Source organism: Salvelinus namaycush, unplaced genomic scaffold (assembly GCF_016432855.1).
Source record: "Salvelinus namaycush isolate Seneca unplaced genomic scaffold, SaNama_1.0 Scaffold974, whole genome shotgun sequence".
NCBI classification, from domain to species: Eukaryota; Metazoa; Chordata; class Actinopteri; order Salmoniformes; family Salmonidae; genus Salvelinus; species Salvelinus namaycush.
Genome location: NW_024061724.1, coordinates 64,196 through 81,622, shown reverse-complemented (window position 1 = coordinate 81,622; position 17,427 = coordinate 64,196). Strand labels below are relative to the sequence as shown.

Sequence of the window (17,427 nt, the reverse complement as noted above, 5' to 3'; positions counted from 1 at the left end):
CAGAGGTATATATGAATAGAAGTAGTTATATATACACAGAGGTATATATGAATAGAAGTAGTTATATATACACAGAGGTATATATGAATAGAAGTAGTTATATATACACAGAGGTATATACAGTATTAATAGAAGTAGTTATATACACAGAGGTATATATGAATAGAAGTAGTTATATATACACAGAGGTATATACAGTATTAATAGAAGTAGTTATATACACAGAGGTATATACAGTATTAATAGAAGTAGTTATATATACACAGAGGTATATATGAATAGAAGTAGTTATATATACACAGAGGTATATATGAATAGAAGTAGTTATATATACACAGAGGTATATATGAATAGAAGTAGTTATATATACACAGAGGTATATATATTAATAGAAGTAGTTATATACACAGAGGTATATATATTAATAGAAGTAGTTATATACACAGAGGTATATATATTAATAGAAGTAGTTATATATACACAGAGGTATATATTAATAGAAGTAGTTATATATACACAGAGGTATATACAGTATTAATAGAAGTAGTTATATACACAGAGGTATATATGAATAGAAGTAGTTATATATACACAGAGGTATATATGAATAGAAGTAGTTTTATATACACAGAGGTATATATGAATAGAAGTAGTTATATACACAGAGGTATATATATTAATAGAAGTAGTTATATATACAGAGGTATATATTAATAGAAGTAGTTATATATACAGAGGTATATATGAATAGAAATAGTTATATATACACAGAGGTATATATGAATAGAAGTAGTTATATATACACAGAGGTATATATGAATAGAAGTAGTTATATATACACAGAGGTATATATATGAATAGAAGTAGTTATATATACACAGAGGTATATATATGAATAGAAGTAGTTATATACAGAGAGGTATATATTAATAGAAGTAGTTATATATACACAGAGGTATATATGAATACTTATTTTCCACCATAATTTGCAAATAAATTCATTAAAAATCCTACAATGTGATTTTCTGGATTTTTTTTCCTCATTTTGTCTGTCGTAGTTGAAGTGTACCTATGATGAAAATTACAGGCCTCTCTCATCTTTTTAAGTGGGAGAACTTGCACAATTGGTGGCTGACTAAATACTTTTTTTCCCCACTGTATTAATAGAAGTAGTTATATATACACAGAGGTATATATATGAATAGAAGTAGAAATATATACAAATAGACGGGTGCTGAATGAAGTCTACAGTGGGACTCAGTGGAAGCTGTTTTGAGGAAGGAGTAGTACAATTGGGACCATAGGCTGTAAGGGAGAAGTTACTCAGGATAGTGTAGTGTAGGAGGGAGGCCTGGAGTGAGTGAGTGAGTGAGTGAGTGAGTGAGTGAGTGAGTGAGTGAGTGAGTGAGTGAGTGAGTGAGTGAGTGAGTGAGTGAGTGAGTGAGTGAGTGAGTGAGTGAGTGAGAGAGAGAGAGAGAGAGAGAGTGAGTGAGTGAGAGAGAGAGAGAGAGTGAGTGAGAGAGAGAGTGAGTGAGAGAGTGTGTGGTGCCTCACCATGGAATAGAGCAGGCAGCTCCTCTGGTAAGGGGAGAGGGGAGAACTTATACTTGCTCCTCTCCACCATGCTCACCTCCTCCCTAAAAACACAAACACACACACATTTACAGCAGGCCTACAGACTTGGCCTCCGTGCCAAATAGCATCCTATTCCCCATGTAGTTCCCCACAGGGCTCTGGTCTAAAGTAGTGCACTATATAGGGAATAGGGTGCCATTTGGGAAGCAGCCTTAAGGAGACATAGATAAGAGCTGTTGCAGCAACACCGGCATCCACTACAGATGAACATGCAGAGATAAGACCTCGTCATTTCTAAGGGTTGGGTTTTTACAGTCCAACAGGCTGTCTCCACCCAGCTTCAAAACACACACAGTCCAACAGGCAGTCTCCACCCAGCTTCAAAACACACACAGTCCAACAGGCAGTCTCCACCCAGCTTCAAAACACACACAGTCCAACAGGCTGTCTCCACCCAGCTTCAAAACAAACACAGTCCAACAGGCGGTCTCCACCCAGCTTCAAAACACACACAGTCCAACAGGCAGTCTCCACCCAGCTTCAAAACACACACAGTCCAACAGGCTGTCTCCACCCAGCTTCAAAACAAACACAGTCCAACAGGCGGTCTCCACCCAGCTTCAAAACACACACAGTCCGACGGGCGGTCTCCACCCAGCTTCAAAACACACACAGTCCAACAGGCAGTCTCCACCCAGCTTCAAAACACACACAGTCCAACAGGCTGTCTCCACCCAGCTTCAAAACAAACACAGTCCAACAGGCGGTCTCCACCCAGCTTCAAAACACACACAGTCCAACAGGCAGTCTCCACCCAGCTTCAAAACACACACAGTCCAACAGGCAGTCTCCACCCAGCTTCAAAACACACACAGTGCAACAGGCAGTCTCCACCCAGCTTCAAAACACACCCAGTCCAACAGGCGGTCTCCACCCAGCTTCAAAACACACACAGTCCAACGGGCGGTCTCCACCCAGCTTCAAAACATGGGTAGGGTGAACACGCGCACACACACACACACACACACACTCACACACACACACACACTTACCCTGCCAGGCGTCTCCTCCATGTATTATAAGGGTCAAAGAGACTCTCCAACAGCATTAGGCCATACTGAATCACTGTCTGGAGGGACGACTGATCCGCAGGCTGCTTCTTCAGCTGAAACACACACATATTTACTTGACCTTGAGAGGGCTTTTAAGACAAAGACATCTCAGAGCAAATAATAACAAACACAGCTACACACTTTTACTAAATAAACATTCCTATTTATGATACTCTTCCCTTCTAAATAAACATAGAGAGGCTTTTATTCTCTATTTTGGTTTGGCCAGGGTGTGACTAGGGTGGCCATTCTAGTTTCTTTATTTCTATGTTTTCTGTTTCTATGTTTTGGCCGGGTATGGTTCTCAATCAGGGACAGCTGTCTATCATTGTCTCTGATTGGGAATCATACTTAGGCAGCCTGTTTTTCCACCTTAGTTGTGGGTAGTTGTCTTTGTTAGTGGCCTGTATAGCCCTAGTAAGCTTCACGTTCGTTTTTTTTGGTGTTTCTTGTTTTGTTGGCGACATTCTTAATAAAGGAAAATGTACGGTCATTTCCCTGACGACGTTCGTGACACTTCCCTTCTAAATAAACATTCCTATTTTATGATACTCTTCTCATCTCCACTGCATTCTCTGGCTCAATAGACTCAATAGACAGTATATTATCATTCTGGCTCAATAGACAGTATATTATCATTCTGGCTCAATAGACAGTATATTATCATTCCGGCTCAATAGACAGTATATTATCATTCCGGCTCAATAGACAGTATATTATCATTCCGGCTCAATAGACAGTATATTATCATTCTGGCTCAATAGACAGTATATTATCATTCCGGCTCAATAGACAGTATATTATCATTCTGGCTCAATAGACAGTATATTATCATTCTGGCTCAATAGACAGTATATTATCATTCTGGCTCAATAGACAGTATATTATCATTCTGGCTCAATAGACAGTATATTATCATTCCGGCTCAATAGACAGTATATTATCATTCCGGCTCAATATAATTATATTATCATTCCGGCTCAATAGACAGTATATTATCATTCCGGCTCAATATAATTATATTATCATTCCGGCTCAATAGACAGTATATTATCATTCCGGCTCAATAGACAGTATATTATCATTCCGGCTCAATAGACAGTATATTATCATTCTGGCTCAATAGACAGTATATTATCATTCTGGCTCAATAGACAGTATATTATCATTCTGGCTCAATAGCTAGTATATTATCATTCTGGCTCAATAGACAGTATATTATCATTCTGGCTCAATAGACAGTATATTATCATTCTGGCTCAATAGACAGTATATTATCATTCTGGCTCAATAGTCAGTATATTATCATTCTGGCTCAATAGACAGTATATTATCATTCTGGCTCAATAGACAGTATATTATCATTCTGGCTCAATAGACAGTATATTATCATTCTGGCTCAATAGACAGTATATTATCATTCTGGCTCAATAGACAGTATATTATCATTCTGGCTCAATAGACAGTATATTATCATTCTGGCTCAATAGACAGTATATTATCATTCTGGCTCAATAGACAGTATATTAATCTAGAGTATGAATGATTGATATAGTATAGTTTGCAGATCCTCCATTGTTGAAAATTACTAATGTGTAGCTTAAGTGTGTGTGTGTGTGTGTGTGTGTGTGTGTGTGTGTGTGTGTGTGTGTGTGTGTGTGTGTGTGTGTGTGTGTGTGTGTGTGTGTGTGTGTGTGTGTGAGGTTCATCTAGGGTTGTGTCTTACCTGAGTCAAGCAGAAGTTTAACAGTTTAATGGTCTCGAAGACATAGCCTGGGGTCTTCTCTGGGTCAATGTTTTCCATATTCCTGAAGAACAGAGAGACTCAGATCATTAAATTGTCACCAATCTTTCTCTGACCTCACTGTTATCTAGCATCAGCTTCTAGCAGATATTTTACATGTTATCTAGCATCAGCTTCTAGCAGATATTTTACATGTTATCTAGCTGATTTTTTTCATGTTATCTAGCATCAGCTTCTAGCTAATTTTTTCATGTTATCTAGCATCAGCTTCTAGCTGATTTTTTCATATTATCTAGCATCAGCTTCTAGCTGATTTTTTCATGTTATCTAGCATCAGCTTCTAGATGATTTTTTCATGTTATCTAGCATCAGTCATGGGTAGAAAGGATGGGCAGAGTTATTCAACAAAGGGGTGAACTGAGGGTCATAGAACATATAAGGTCTACCTGCAGACGATAATGAAGAACTTGATAAGCAGCAGGGGGTGCAGGGTGCTGTTGTTACTGTCGCCCCCAGAGAGTTGCAGGGTGCTGTTGTTACTGTCGCCCCCAGAGAGTTGCAGGGTGCTGTTGTTACTGTCGCCCCCAGAGAGGTGCAGGGTGCTGTTGTTACTGTCGCCCCCAGAGAGTTGCAGGGTGCTGTTGTTACTGTCGCCCCCAGAGAGGTGCAGGGTGCTGTTGTTACTGTCGCCCCCAGAGAGGTGCAGGGTGCTGTTGTTACTGTCGCCCCCAGAGGGGTGCAGGGTGCTGTTGTTACTGTCGCCCCCAGAGGGGTGCAGGGTGCTGTTGTTACTGTCGCCCCCAGAGAGTTGCAGGGTGCTGTTGTTACTGTCGCCCCCAGAGGGGTGCAGGGTGCTGTTGTTACTGTCGCCCCCAGAGAGGTGCAGGGTGCTGTTGTTACTGTCGCCCCCAGAGGGGTGCAGGGTGCTGTTGTTACTGTCGCCCCCAGAGAGGTGCAGGGTGCTGTTGTTACTGTCGCCCCCAGAGAGGTGCAGGGTGCTGTTGTTACTGTCACCCCCAGAGAGGTGATTGGCACTGTGCGATAGCTGGTCACTGAAGAACACCAGTACATCCCTGGGTACGAGGGGAACCTCCGCAATATAGGTCTCCAGCCTGAGAATGTAGGACAGAGGGAGGGGAAGAGGAAGGGGAGAAGGGGAGGAGGAAGAGGAGAGGGAAGAGGGAGAGAGAGGGAAAGGGAGAGGAAGAGGAAGGGGAGAGGGGAAGAGGAAGAGAGGAAAGAGGGAGAGGAAAGGGAGGAGAGAGGAGAGGAAAGAGAAAGGGGAGCGGGAAGAGGGAGGGGAGAGGGAAGGGGAAGGGGAGAGGGAAGAGGAGAGGAAAGAGGAAGGGGAGCGGGAAGGGGAAGGGGAGAGGAGAGTGGGTAGGGGAGAACAGGTGGTGGAGAGGAGCGGAGTGGGGAAGAGGAGAGGAAGAAGAAGAGATGAGAGAGAGGATGGTGCTGTTTTACTACTTATGTACTCTATAAACATGTCAAAATTACACCTCTGGATTGGTAATAAGGTCAGAGTTCATCCAACTCAATCTGACACAAACCACCTGTAGCCTAAAGTATCTCTCCCTCAGCAGGGATTTGGTAACATATTGATGAATTAAAGAAAGAACCTGCCTGCGCACTAATAATGCTCCTATAATGTGACGTGCATACAACAATGTGACTTTCAATGTTACTTTCAAAATGTCAATGAGGTTATCCCATCTGTGAAAGAGAGCCCTTCACTATGGACAAAATGTATATTTTATTGACATTTTGAAACTGTAGATTACTGTGAAGTAATGTTATTTCTTTTCTATTTCAGCTCAACCTGCACTCAACCATCTCCTAACATGTCCTGTTGTTTTAGCATGGCTCATTATGTTGCCTAATTGGTGGGTGTGGCTAATTGGCACAGGTGCCTGCGATGTGTAATCAGGGCCTATGTTTTCCTGAAGGCGTTTCCTGACTGTGTGGAAGAGACATTTGTTTTAGCCCCCAGCCATGTGAATTGACTTTCCAAGTCTGCAGTTTATTTAAAATGAAGTACTTTTACAACTATTTCATTGCTCAGGTCCACTTTTAAGCCTTTTAGATGACAAGGTATCAGCCAGCTTGTCTCACACCCTGTGACCAGTGCCCTGAAGTTTCCCCTTGTTACAGATCTAGGATCTGGTCAAAAGTAGTATAGGGAATAGATTGCAATTTGGGACGTAGGAAATACATTTGAGCCAATCAGTCAACTCACCTGCGAGGCTCCAGTGACTGCACATCAACAAGCTTCTCAAAGGAAGCCACAAAAGCCTCCAGCCACTGCTGCAGGCAGCCCTCATCTTTCTGCAGGAGGGGAGGAGGGGAAGAGAGACAGAGGATGAGTCTCCAATCATACTGGCACAAGTCTGATCTGGGTTAATGTGATTGATGCTTCTCTGTACAACACCAAGGGAAATCCCTGGCAACATTTGTTGCATGGCAATAACATTTTCTGATTCTGAAGTCACACGTGCAGAACTAGTAAACACAAAATGGAAAAAGTACAGTGCCCGTGGACCAGTACACGTTAACATTCCGTTAAAAGGACTGTACCCTGTGGTTGATGTTCTCTGATCACAGTGCTAACAGGTTGTCCTTATGCAGTGTGTTGCGCTCAAACTCTAACCAACAACCTGAGGGGGCTGACGTCTCTTGTTTTTGCAACAGGAAGTTACAGCAACCTTACGAAAGTGATGGCACATTCAGGAGCATATGAGATAACGCATTCAAGCCTTTTCTCAAAATAGTAGGCCTATGGCTGAAAAAAAGATTATGAAAGTAACAAGCTACAGTATGCATTTCTTTATAGGCCAAATAAATAAAACACTGGTTAAGTCATGTACATGATTTAACATAAACAACTAGAGCACCACAGAGACAACATAAACAACTAGAGCACCACAGAGAGACTGTGTACTATCTACTATTGATGTCACTAAACAACACTAGCACCACAGAGAGACTGTGTACTATCTACTATTGATGTCACTAAACAACTAGAGCACCACAGAGAGACTGTGTACTATCTACTATTGATGTCACTAAACAACTAGAGCACCACAGAGAGACTGTGTACTATCTACTATTGATGTCACTAAACAACTAGAGCACCACAGAGAGACTGTGTACTATCTACTATTGATGTCACTAAACAACTAGAGCACCACAGAGACAACATAAACAACTAGAGCACCACAGAGAGACTGTGTACTATCTACTATTGATGTCACTAAACAACACTAGCACCACAGAGAGACTGTGTACTATCTACTATTGATGTCACTAAACAACTAGAGCACCACATACAGACTGAGTACTATCTACTATTGATGTCACTAAACAACACTAGCACCACAGAGAGACTGAGTACTATCTACTATTGATGTCACTAAACAACTAGAGCACCACATACAGACTGAGTACTATCTACTATTGATGTCACTAAATAACACTAGCACCACATACAGACTGAGTACTATCTACTATTGATGTCACTAAATAACACTAGCACCACATACAGACTGAGTACCATCTACTATTGATGTCACTAAATAACACTAGCACCACAGAGAGACTGAGTACTATCTACTATTGATGTCACTAAACAACTAGAGCACCACATACAGACTGTGTACTATCTACTATTGATGTCACTAAACAACTAGAGCACCACAGAGAGACTGTGTACTATCTACTATTGATGTCACTAAACAACTAGAGCACCACAGAGAGACTGTGTACTATCTACTATTGATGTCACTAAACAACACTAGCACCACAGAGAGACTGTGTACTATCTACTATTGATGTCACTAAACAACACTAGCACCACAGAGAGACTGAGTACTATCTACTATTGATGTCACTAAACAACACTAGCACCACAGAGAGACTGTGTACTATCTACTATTGATGTCACTAAACAACACTAGCACCACAGAGAGACTGTGTACTATCTACTATTGATGTCACTAAACAACACTAGCACCACAGAGAGACTGAGTACTATCTACTATTGATGTCACTAAACAACACTAGCACCACAGAGAGACTGTGTACTATCTACTATTGATGTCACTAAACAACACTAGCACCACAGAGAGACTGTGTACTATCTACTATTGATGTCACTAAACAACACTAGCACCACAGAGAGACTGAGTACTATCTACTATTGATGTCACTAAACAACACTAGCACCACAGAGAGACTGAGTACTATCTACTATTGATGTCACTAAACAACACTAGCACCACAGAGAGACTGTGTACTATCTACTATTGATGTCACTAAACAACTAGAGCACCACATACAGACTGAGTACTATCTACTATTGATGTCACTAAACAACACTAGCACCACAGAGAGACTGTGTACTATCTACTATTGATGTCACTAAACAACACTAGCACCACAGAGAGACTGTGTACTATCTACTATTGATGTCACTAAACAACACTAGCACCACAGAGAGACTGTGTACTATCTACTATTGATGTCACTAAACAACTAGAGCACCACAGAGAGACTGAGTACTATCTACTATTGATGTCACTAAACAACTAGAGCACCACATACAGACTGTGTACTATCTACTATTGATGTCACTAAATAACACTAGCACCACAGAGAGACTGAGTACTATCTACTATTGATGTCACTAAACAACACTAGCACCACAGAGAGACTGTGTACTATCTACTATTGATGTCACTAAACAACACTAGCACCACAGAGAGACTGTGTACTATCTACTATTGATGTCACTAAACAACTAGAGCACCACAGAGAGACTGTGTACTATCTACTATTGATGTCACTAAACAACACTAGCACCACAGAGAGACTGTGTACTATCTACTATTGATGTCACTAAACAACACTAGCACCACAGAGAGACTGTGTACTATCTACTATTGATGTCACTAAACAACTAGAGCACCACAGAGAGACTGTGTACTATCTACTATTGCAGTGTGGCTCAGTATAAGCCTCCCTCACCCTATCAATCTATCTATCTTAGGAACATATGTTATCAGTCGTAGAGCTAGAGGTCAGTGGTAACATTCATTGATGTGCAACTGACGTCTCACGTTCAAATCATCTAAGAACATCTAGTGATGGTGCACTGTGACAGAGACACTTTAAACCTAGTTTGATAGCTCCGTTACAGTCATACAGAGACATGCTACATCAGCTCAGCTTTCTACTAGGGAGAAAAAAAACAGTATGGTGTTGAAGAGGAGACCTTCCCCTGACTTCACACAGAGCCTGACGTTTGAGAGACGCAAAGCCTTCTTCACGTGACAACGAGGAGTGTTATTTTCTTGTGTTATTTTCTTCCACACATCAGGCGGTGTGTGGAGGGAGGGAGTACAGTTCCCACAAGGGCCAACCTGACTCATTACACCCAAATAACATCAGGTGACACCACATGACCTGACAATTAGTCAGGCACTTCCCTATGAGACGCCTACTTCTCCTGCTGCTAGTTTACTAATGAACCATGCCTCGTTGATGCTTGCAGCCTGAAAGACGCCCACAGGCCCCTACAGAGGAAGTTAGCTACATTGTCAACAGCTAGCAGCAGCACCAATATGGCTGCAAGGCACACTCCAAAACATACTTCAGAAACCCCCGTTTAAAGATCACTACTACTGGCAAATGTGTAACTTCAGCAAGCGTCTTTTAAAATCAGCAGCGGCAACGCAACAGATGTTAAATCCAATATACAGTAAGATGCAGTGCACCAATGTGAGTGTCTGAACATGGGGCTTCTATCATCACGTTTTCTGTAATCAATCTAGAATGAAATGATAACATCAGCCTACCAGTTGACTGTCATTTGTGGGCCAGTCCATGTCTCATTGCCTGTGTCTGGGAGGGCAGCGGGAAGGGGTTCTGAGGAACCCAGTCTCAGTGAGCCCTCCTGGGTCCTAGGTCATCAGGGAGTCCAGAGTCAGAACAGTAGATCCAGACCAGACCCACAGGGTGCTTCAGCTCCTCAGAGTAGTAAGTAGCACATCGCTCCTAACCAGCACGAGTGTCTGTCTGTCTCCAGCCCGCTCTCCTAACCAGCACTAGTGCCCGTCTGTCTCCAGCCCGCTCTCCTAACCAGCACTAGTGTCTGTCTGTCTCCAGCCCGCTCTACTAACCAGCACTAGTGTCTATCTGTCTCTTGCTCGCTCTGTCTCTCTCTCCTTCTGTCAAGCAACCAGGAAATGCCAAGTCACTATAACCGAAACACATTTCCTCCACACGACGCTCAAACTCAGCCTCCTCATAGTAGGCCTCTTCCTCTGTAGTTACTGGAGCTATTTGTGAAGCAGATGGGGATGTCGGTAAGGGCTCGACCCAACAGCGTCCTCCAACTATCTAGCACTGCATGTACTCAGCATTCTACTTCTCAGAATGACTGACGTGTACGGGAACACAGTTGGTGTACAAAAATGTTTGAACAGTTTGATGAGTTGTTGTGGAACCCAAAATATCTGACTAGGTGATAATAGGTTTATTTTTCTGAAGAAGAGCAGTGTTTGTGAATGTCTTTTGTATTGGGAGTGTTAGATGTGTTCACTGGAAAGCTGACTATAGCTTCAGTATGACAGTCATTACAAGGTACTTGACCGATGTGTACCTGCTCTGCACAGTAAGGCACAAGTAAAAGTCTCAGTACAAATAGAATATGCCCTCAAGTCGTCATCTGTGATCCAAGTTTAGACATAAGGGCTCTGCATAAACACGTGTACTTTATTAATTTCAACAGCCACCTCATAGCCTGACCGTCTGTCTGTCTCAGTGACATGAAGATAGAATTACCTTGAAATAATCACATCATTGTCAGTTATCCACAGTAGAGGTCTGCACTGGACTGATTTCTTCATCCCGCTACCACCCGCAGATTTTCATACCGCACCACACCCGCAGGTGTTCTGTGCGACTCCCACCCGCTACCGCAAGAACTGGTCCCAAACCCAAACGCAGTCCTGCAAAGTTATTTTACACGTATGTGACATAGCTCTCTTGCCAGCCATGGCCCCAGCAATTTTGCACCCTATAGACAATATCAAATGCGCAAATTACTTAAGAAATAGGTATAATTACCAGAGATTCTCACGTGGTCCATTATATTAGCCTATCTGTATTTAATACTGGCCTATATCAGCCAATATGGTAGATGTAGTTTGAAGTCAGCAGAGTTGGAGAGACTTGCCCTTTCTCTTGAGTTATTTTTTATAGCCTACCCTTTGGGAGTTTCAAACTGAGAAATAGCCTATGGGTGACCAATATGTATTTCTAGGCAATAGCCTAATCATATTTAAAGTTAATTTCATATTTAAGTTAGAGTGAAGTATATTCACGAACGACAAGGGAAACCAGGCTCCCCCCCAAAATATTAACATTTTCTCATCTCTTTGTGTTTCATAATTTTCCTTCAATTCGCAAGAGGCTGAATGAATGTATCTCACAGGAAAAGGAGCGAACAAACAGCAACCCTCTCTCTCTCTCTGTCTACTGTCTGGTCCAAACGAGCGTGACATTCTTGCCGCCAGTAGCATTGAATGCAAGGGAAGCCAGCGAGCATTTGGCCTCCCTTGACAAAAAAAGTATACAAATTAGCCAATGAGCGTTGAGCTAAACTGAGGGAGATCAACTTTGATTGGTCCCGGCGGGAAAAAAACAGGTGTCAAGTGAAGCCAGCTTGGATTTGGCATCTCCTATCAAATCGCTTTGAGAGCATAAGTCATTACCAGAAACAACTTGAATTGTTGCATCTCGTTGTTCTCTGGTGGCTAGCTAGATAGATAGAATTCTCCCTAAATTAGCCATGGATGGAGATAGGGATTTGGACTTGCTTAATTCTCAGTACTGGTCAATGATTGTAACGGCGATTCTGATTCAACCATTAATTCATACATTGTTGTGCCCCTAGCCTGAGAGGCTAATGTGGCTAAGGCTAATGTTAACTAACTAACGTTACCCATGAATGGAAGTTAGGCTAGCGAGCAAGCATTTTAGCTAGGTAGCCTAGGACAACAACAAAATACAAGCGTGTACTGTATGACAGAGTGGGAGACCGTTTTGTCAACATGAGAGGATGGCATTGGCCTTTCTCTACAAGTTGGGTGAGTAAACATGGTTTTCTACTTGCACGAACGCACAACCAGAAATCAGAAACATGGACAGCCACATCATATTTAAGTGATGTTGATTGGACTAAATTGTTTTTCTTATCTTTTAGTTGTCACTGTTGTAGACTAATCAGAGGTGATTTGATGATGTTAAAATGTTAAAGTTGACTAGTGCTGAAATAGAGGAGGCAGCTCCTGTTTTCTTTGTGACTTGCGGTAACTGTCTGTGGTTCTAAATCAATAGTTGTTTAGTGGTCCGGAAATGTCGGAAACAAGAACTTGCTTAAGCAAGCTGTAGGTCATGTAACTGTCTTACTAAAAAGTGAAATCAAATAAATAAACATGCAACATGCGTCGTGGACGTCACTGGACAGAGGTTGCTGTCCGGTTTTGTGATAAAACAAAGGTGTGGTTGAATTTATTCTGCCGCTGTCTTATTGTCTCGGCCTATATATCACAGTCACAAGGCATATGAACTAACAGCAAACAACGCAATTGTAATATGGCTTCACTTGGCTTCCCAGGTCATTTTACCCACGCACCGCTACTGTTACGTTAACTGGCACGTGATTCTTCCGCCCATGTAGCCAGCCTACTCTATTTCAATGACACCACGCATACTAGGCCCACTTGAACTCCCACGCCCGACTACGACAGGAGAGGTAGGCTACTGAAGTTGAAGCAGCGAATTCTGAGTGTTTGAATAATGTGAAAAATGTCATTTTAATACAATAGATAGGCTTGGGCTCATGCAAACCAGCAGTGATGATTTCAGCATGTACATCTTGGTGGGGAAAAAAAAAAATCAAAGTGGGATGCATGCCAGCAAAGCCACTACACAACAAAACACTAAACAATTCATGAATTGCACTATAACGGTGACAAACGGTGCCCACAAACTGTTAGGGCCTCCATAAAGCTGTCCCAACAGCAGTCCCAACATATTGCTTCTGCTACACCTGGTTATCAGCGGAGCTTTGTCTGGCAGCAAAACAGTTCATTCAGCCTCATTTACTGCCCTTTAAAAAAACATAGCTGATATGGCTGACTTGTTTAAACAAATGTGGTTTCTACTGACAATTGAAATGTACAAACTATGGCATAAGGGGACGACAAGCGGATAAGAGGTCATCTGTAATTTTGATTAAGACAATGAGCGAGCTAGGACAGACATATTCAATATAACTATTTGTTTAGCACTTTTGTAATGTACAGCAACAGAATTCAGAACATGGGCCGTTAGTACAGTGTTCTCTCTGTACACCAAATCAGAACCGTAGGATAAATAAAGGGGGCATATAAGCAGACAATGAAAGCTCTTACAATATTTAATGATTACATTTCTCAAAAACAGGTTATAGGCTATATGTGCGCCACCAAGTCAGAACAGTAGGCTAAATTAAGAGGGGTAAATAGACCAAATTCTTTGGGTGAGGCACTAACATCTTATGGGCTACTAACTTCTTACTACATAACATACACTTAGTATTACTTTCTTAGCTACAGTATACATATCTCCCTGGCATATTACATCATTTATGCAGCAGCATACAATACATTTTTGGACTCACCTTGTGGTGCTGTGCTCACTTGAACAGGAGGGATTTGTCCTTTGCGGGCAAATTTTGTCAAAGTCGGGCATTCTCTGGATTTATGGTGCTTTCAAAACAACTGGGAACTCGGGAAAAAAACATTGTCGAATCATGATGACGTCATTGATCTTCATGTCGTAGCTCTAGAAAGAGGCTGGATTTACAATTCCGAGTTGGATGACCGTTCAAAACGTTTAATTCCTACTTCCAGTTGTCTTGAACTCACTGAAGTCAAGTTTTTGCAGTTCCAAGTTAACAGTTGTTGTAACGGTCTTCCTCCTCCTCTTCAGAAGAAGAGGAGGAGTAGGGATTAGACCAAAGCGCAGCGTGATAGTTTGACATAACGAATTTATTATATCCAGACGAAACACAATAAACACTTGAAATGATTAACAAAATAACAAAACGACGTAGACAGACCTGAACATGGAACTTACATAAATACACAAAGAACTCACGAACAGGAACAGACTACATACACGAACGACAACGAAACAGTCCCGTGTGGTGTAACATACACAGACACGGAAGACAACCACCCACAAACAAAACAGTGTGAACAGCCTACCTTTATATGGTTCTCAATCAGAGGAAACGTCAAACACCTGTCCCTGATTGAGAACCATATAAGGCTAATTACAAACGACCTAAACATAGAAACACATAACATAGAATGCCCACCCCAACTCACGCCCTGACCAACTAAACACATACAAAAAACAAGAGAAAACAGGTCAGGAACGTGACATAACCCCCCCCTCAAGGTGCGAACTCCGGACGCACCACCAAAAGTCTAGGGGAGGGTCTGGGTGGGCATCTGTCCACGGTGGCGGCTCAGGCTCTGGGCGTGGTCCCCACACCACCATAGTCACTCCCTGCTTCCGTATCCCCCTCTCAATGACCACCCTCCAAATAACCCCACCTAAATTAAGGGGCATCACCGGGATAAGGAGCAGCACCGGGATAAGGGGCAGCTCCGGACTGAGGGACGGCAGCTCCGGACTGAGGGACGGCAGCTCCGGACTGAGGGACGGCAGCTCCGGACTGAGGGACGGCGGATCCTGGCTGGCTGGCTCTGGCGGATCCTGGCTGGCTGGCTCTGGCGGATCCTGGCTGGCTGGCTCTGGCGGATCCTGGCTGGCTGGCTCTGGCGGATCCTGGCTGGCTGGCTCTGGCGGATCCTGGCTGGCTGGCTCTGGCGGATCCTGGCTGGCTGGCTCTGGCGGATCCTGGCTGGATGACGGCTCTGGCTGGTCATGGCTGGATGACGGCTCTGGCTGGTCATGGCTGGATGACGGCTCTGGCTGGTCATGGCTGGATGACGGCTCTGGCTGGTCATGGCTGGATGACGGCTCTGGCTGGTCATGGCTGGATGACGGCTCTGGCTGGTCATGGCTGGATGACGGCTCTGGCTGGTCATGGCTGGATGACGGCTCTGGCTGGTCATGGCTGGATGACGGCTCTGGCTGGTCATGGCTGGATGACGTCTCTGGCTGATCCTGTCTGGCGGAAGGCTCTGGCTGATCCTGTCTGGTGGAAGGCTTTGGCGGCTCCTGTCTGGCGGAAGGCTTTGGCGGCTCCTGTCTGGCGGAAGGCTTTGGCGGCTCCTGTCTGGCGGAAGGCTCTAGCGGCTCCTGTCTGGCGGACGGCTCTGAAGGCTCATGGCAGACGGGCGGCTTTGCAGGCTCATGGCAGACGGGCGGCTTTGAAGGCTCAGTACCGACGGGCAGTTCATGCGGCGCTTGGCAGACAACAGTTCAGACGGCGTTGGGCAGACGGGCAGTTCAGGCGCCGCTTGGCAGACGGGCCGTTCAGGCGCCGCTGGGCAGACGGCAGATTCTGGCCGGCTGAGACGCACTGTAGGCCTGGTGCGTGGTACCGGAACTGGAGGTACCGGGCTAAAGACACGCACCTTCAGGCTAGTGCGGGGAGCAGCAACAGGGCACACTGGACTCTCAAGGCGTACTATAGGCCTGGTGCGTGGTACCGGCACTGGTGGTACCGGGCTGAGGGCACGCACATCAGGGCGAGTACGGGGAGAAAGAACAGTGCGTACAGGGCTCTGGAGACGCACAGGAGGCTTGATGCGTGGTGCCGGAACTGGAGGCACTGGGCTGGAGACACGCACCACAGGGAGAGTGCATGGAGGAGGAACAGGCCCCCGGAGACGCACTGGAAGCCTGGTGCGTGGTGTAGGCACTGGTGGTACTGGGCTGGAGCGGGGAGGTGGCGCCGGAAATACCGGACCGTGCAGGTGTACTGGCTCCCTTGAGCACTGAGCCTGCCCAACCTTACCTGGTTGTATACTCCCCGTCGCCCGACCAGTGCGGGGAGGTGGAATAACCCGCACCGGGCTATGTAGGCGAACCGGGGACACCATGCGTAAGGCTGGTGCCATGTAAGCCGGCCCGAGGAGACGCACTGGTGGCCAGATGTGTAGAGCCGGCTTCATGGCACTTGGCTCAATGCTCAATCTGGCCCGGCCGATACGAGGAGCTGGTATGTACCGCACCGGGCTATGCACACGTACAGGAGACACCATGTGCTCTACTGCGTAACACGGTGTCTGCCCGTACTTTCGCTCTCCACGGTAAGTACAGGGAGTAGGCGCAGGTCTCCTACCTGACTTCGCCACTCTCCCTTTTAGCCCCCCCCCAAGACATTTTTGGGGTTTATTTTCGGGTTTCCAGCCACGTCTCCTTGCTGCCTCCTCATACCACCGATCCTGGGCTTTCGCTGACTCCATCGCCTCCCGAGAGCGGCGATTCTCTCCTGTCTGAGCCCAGGGTCCTTTTCCAGCCAATATTTCCTCCCAAGTCCACGAGTCCTGGTTTTTAGGTCGCTGCTGCTGGTTCCTCTCACGCTGCTTGATCCTATTGAGGTGGGTGGTTCTGTAACGGTCGTCCTCCTCCTCTTCAGAAGAAGAGGAGGAGTAGGGATTGGACCAAAGCACAGCGTGATAGTTTGACATAACGAATTTATTATATCCAGACGAAACACAATAAACACTTGAAATGATTAACAAAATAACAAAACGACGTAGACAGACCTGAACATGGAACTTACATAAATACACGAAGAACTCACGAACAGGAACAGACTACATACACGAACGACAACGAAACAGTCCCGTGTGGTGTAACATACACAGACACGGAAGACAACCACCCACAAACAAAACAGTGTGAACAGCCTACCTTTATATGGTTCTCAATCAGAGGAAACGTCAAACACCTGTCCCTGATTGA

General features: G+C 44.4%; 1 protein-coding gene across 1 annotated transcript in view; it reads right to left on the bottom strand.

The window, feature by feature from the left end:
• LOC120043603 (neurobeachin-like protein 2) overlaps positions 1–17,427 on the bottom strand; it is a 48,793-nt gene that overhangs the window by 14,290 nt on the left and 17,076 nt on the right. Inside the window, exons 2-6 of the mRNA XM_038988166.1 lie at positions 6,671–6,759; positions 4,878–5,543; positions 4,414–4,495; positions 2,628–2,740; positions 1,555–1,637 (exon numbers count right to left, since the gene is read on the bottom strand). Coding sequence (XP_038844094.1) covers positions 1,555–1,637; positions 2,628–2,740; positions 4,414–4,495; positions 4,878–5,543; positions 6,671–6,759 — 1,033 coding nt within the window. The remainder of the gene's footprint in view (positions 1–1,554; positions 1,638–2,627; positions 2,741–4,413; positions 4,496–4,877; positions 5,544–6,670; positions 6,760–17,427) is intronic.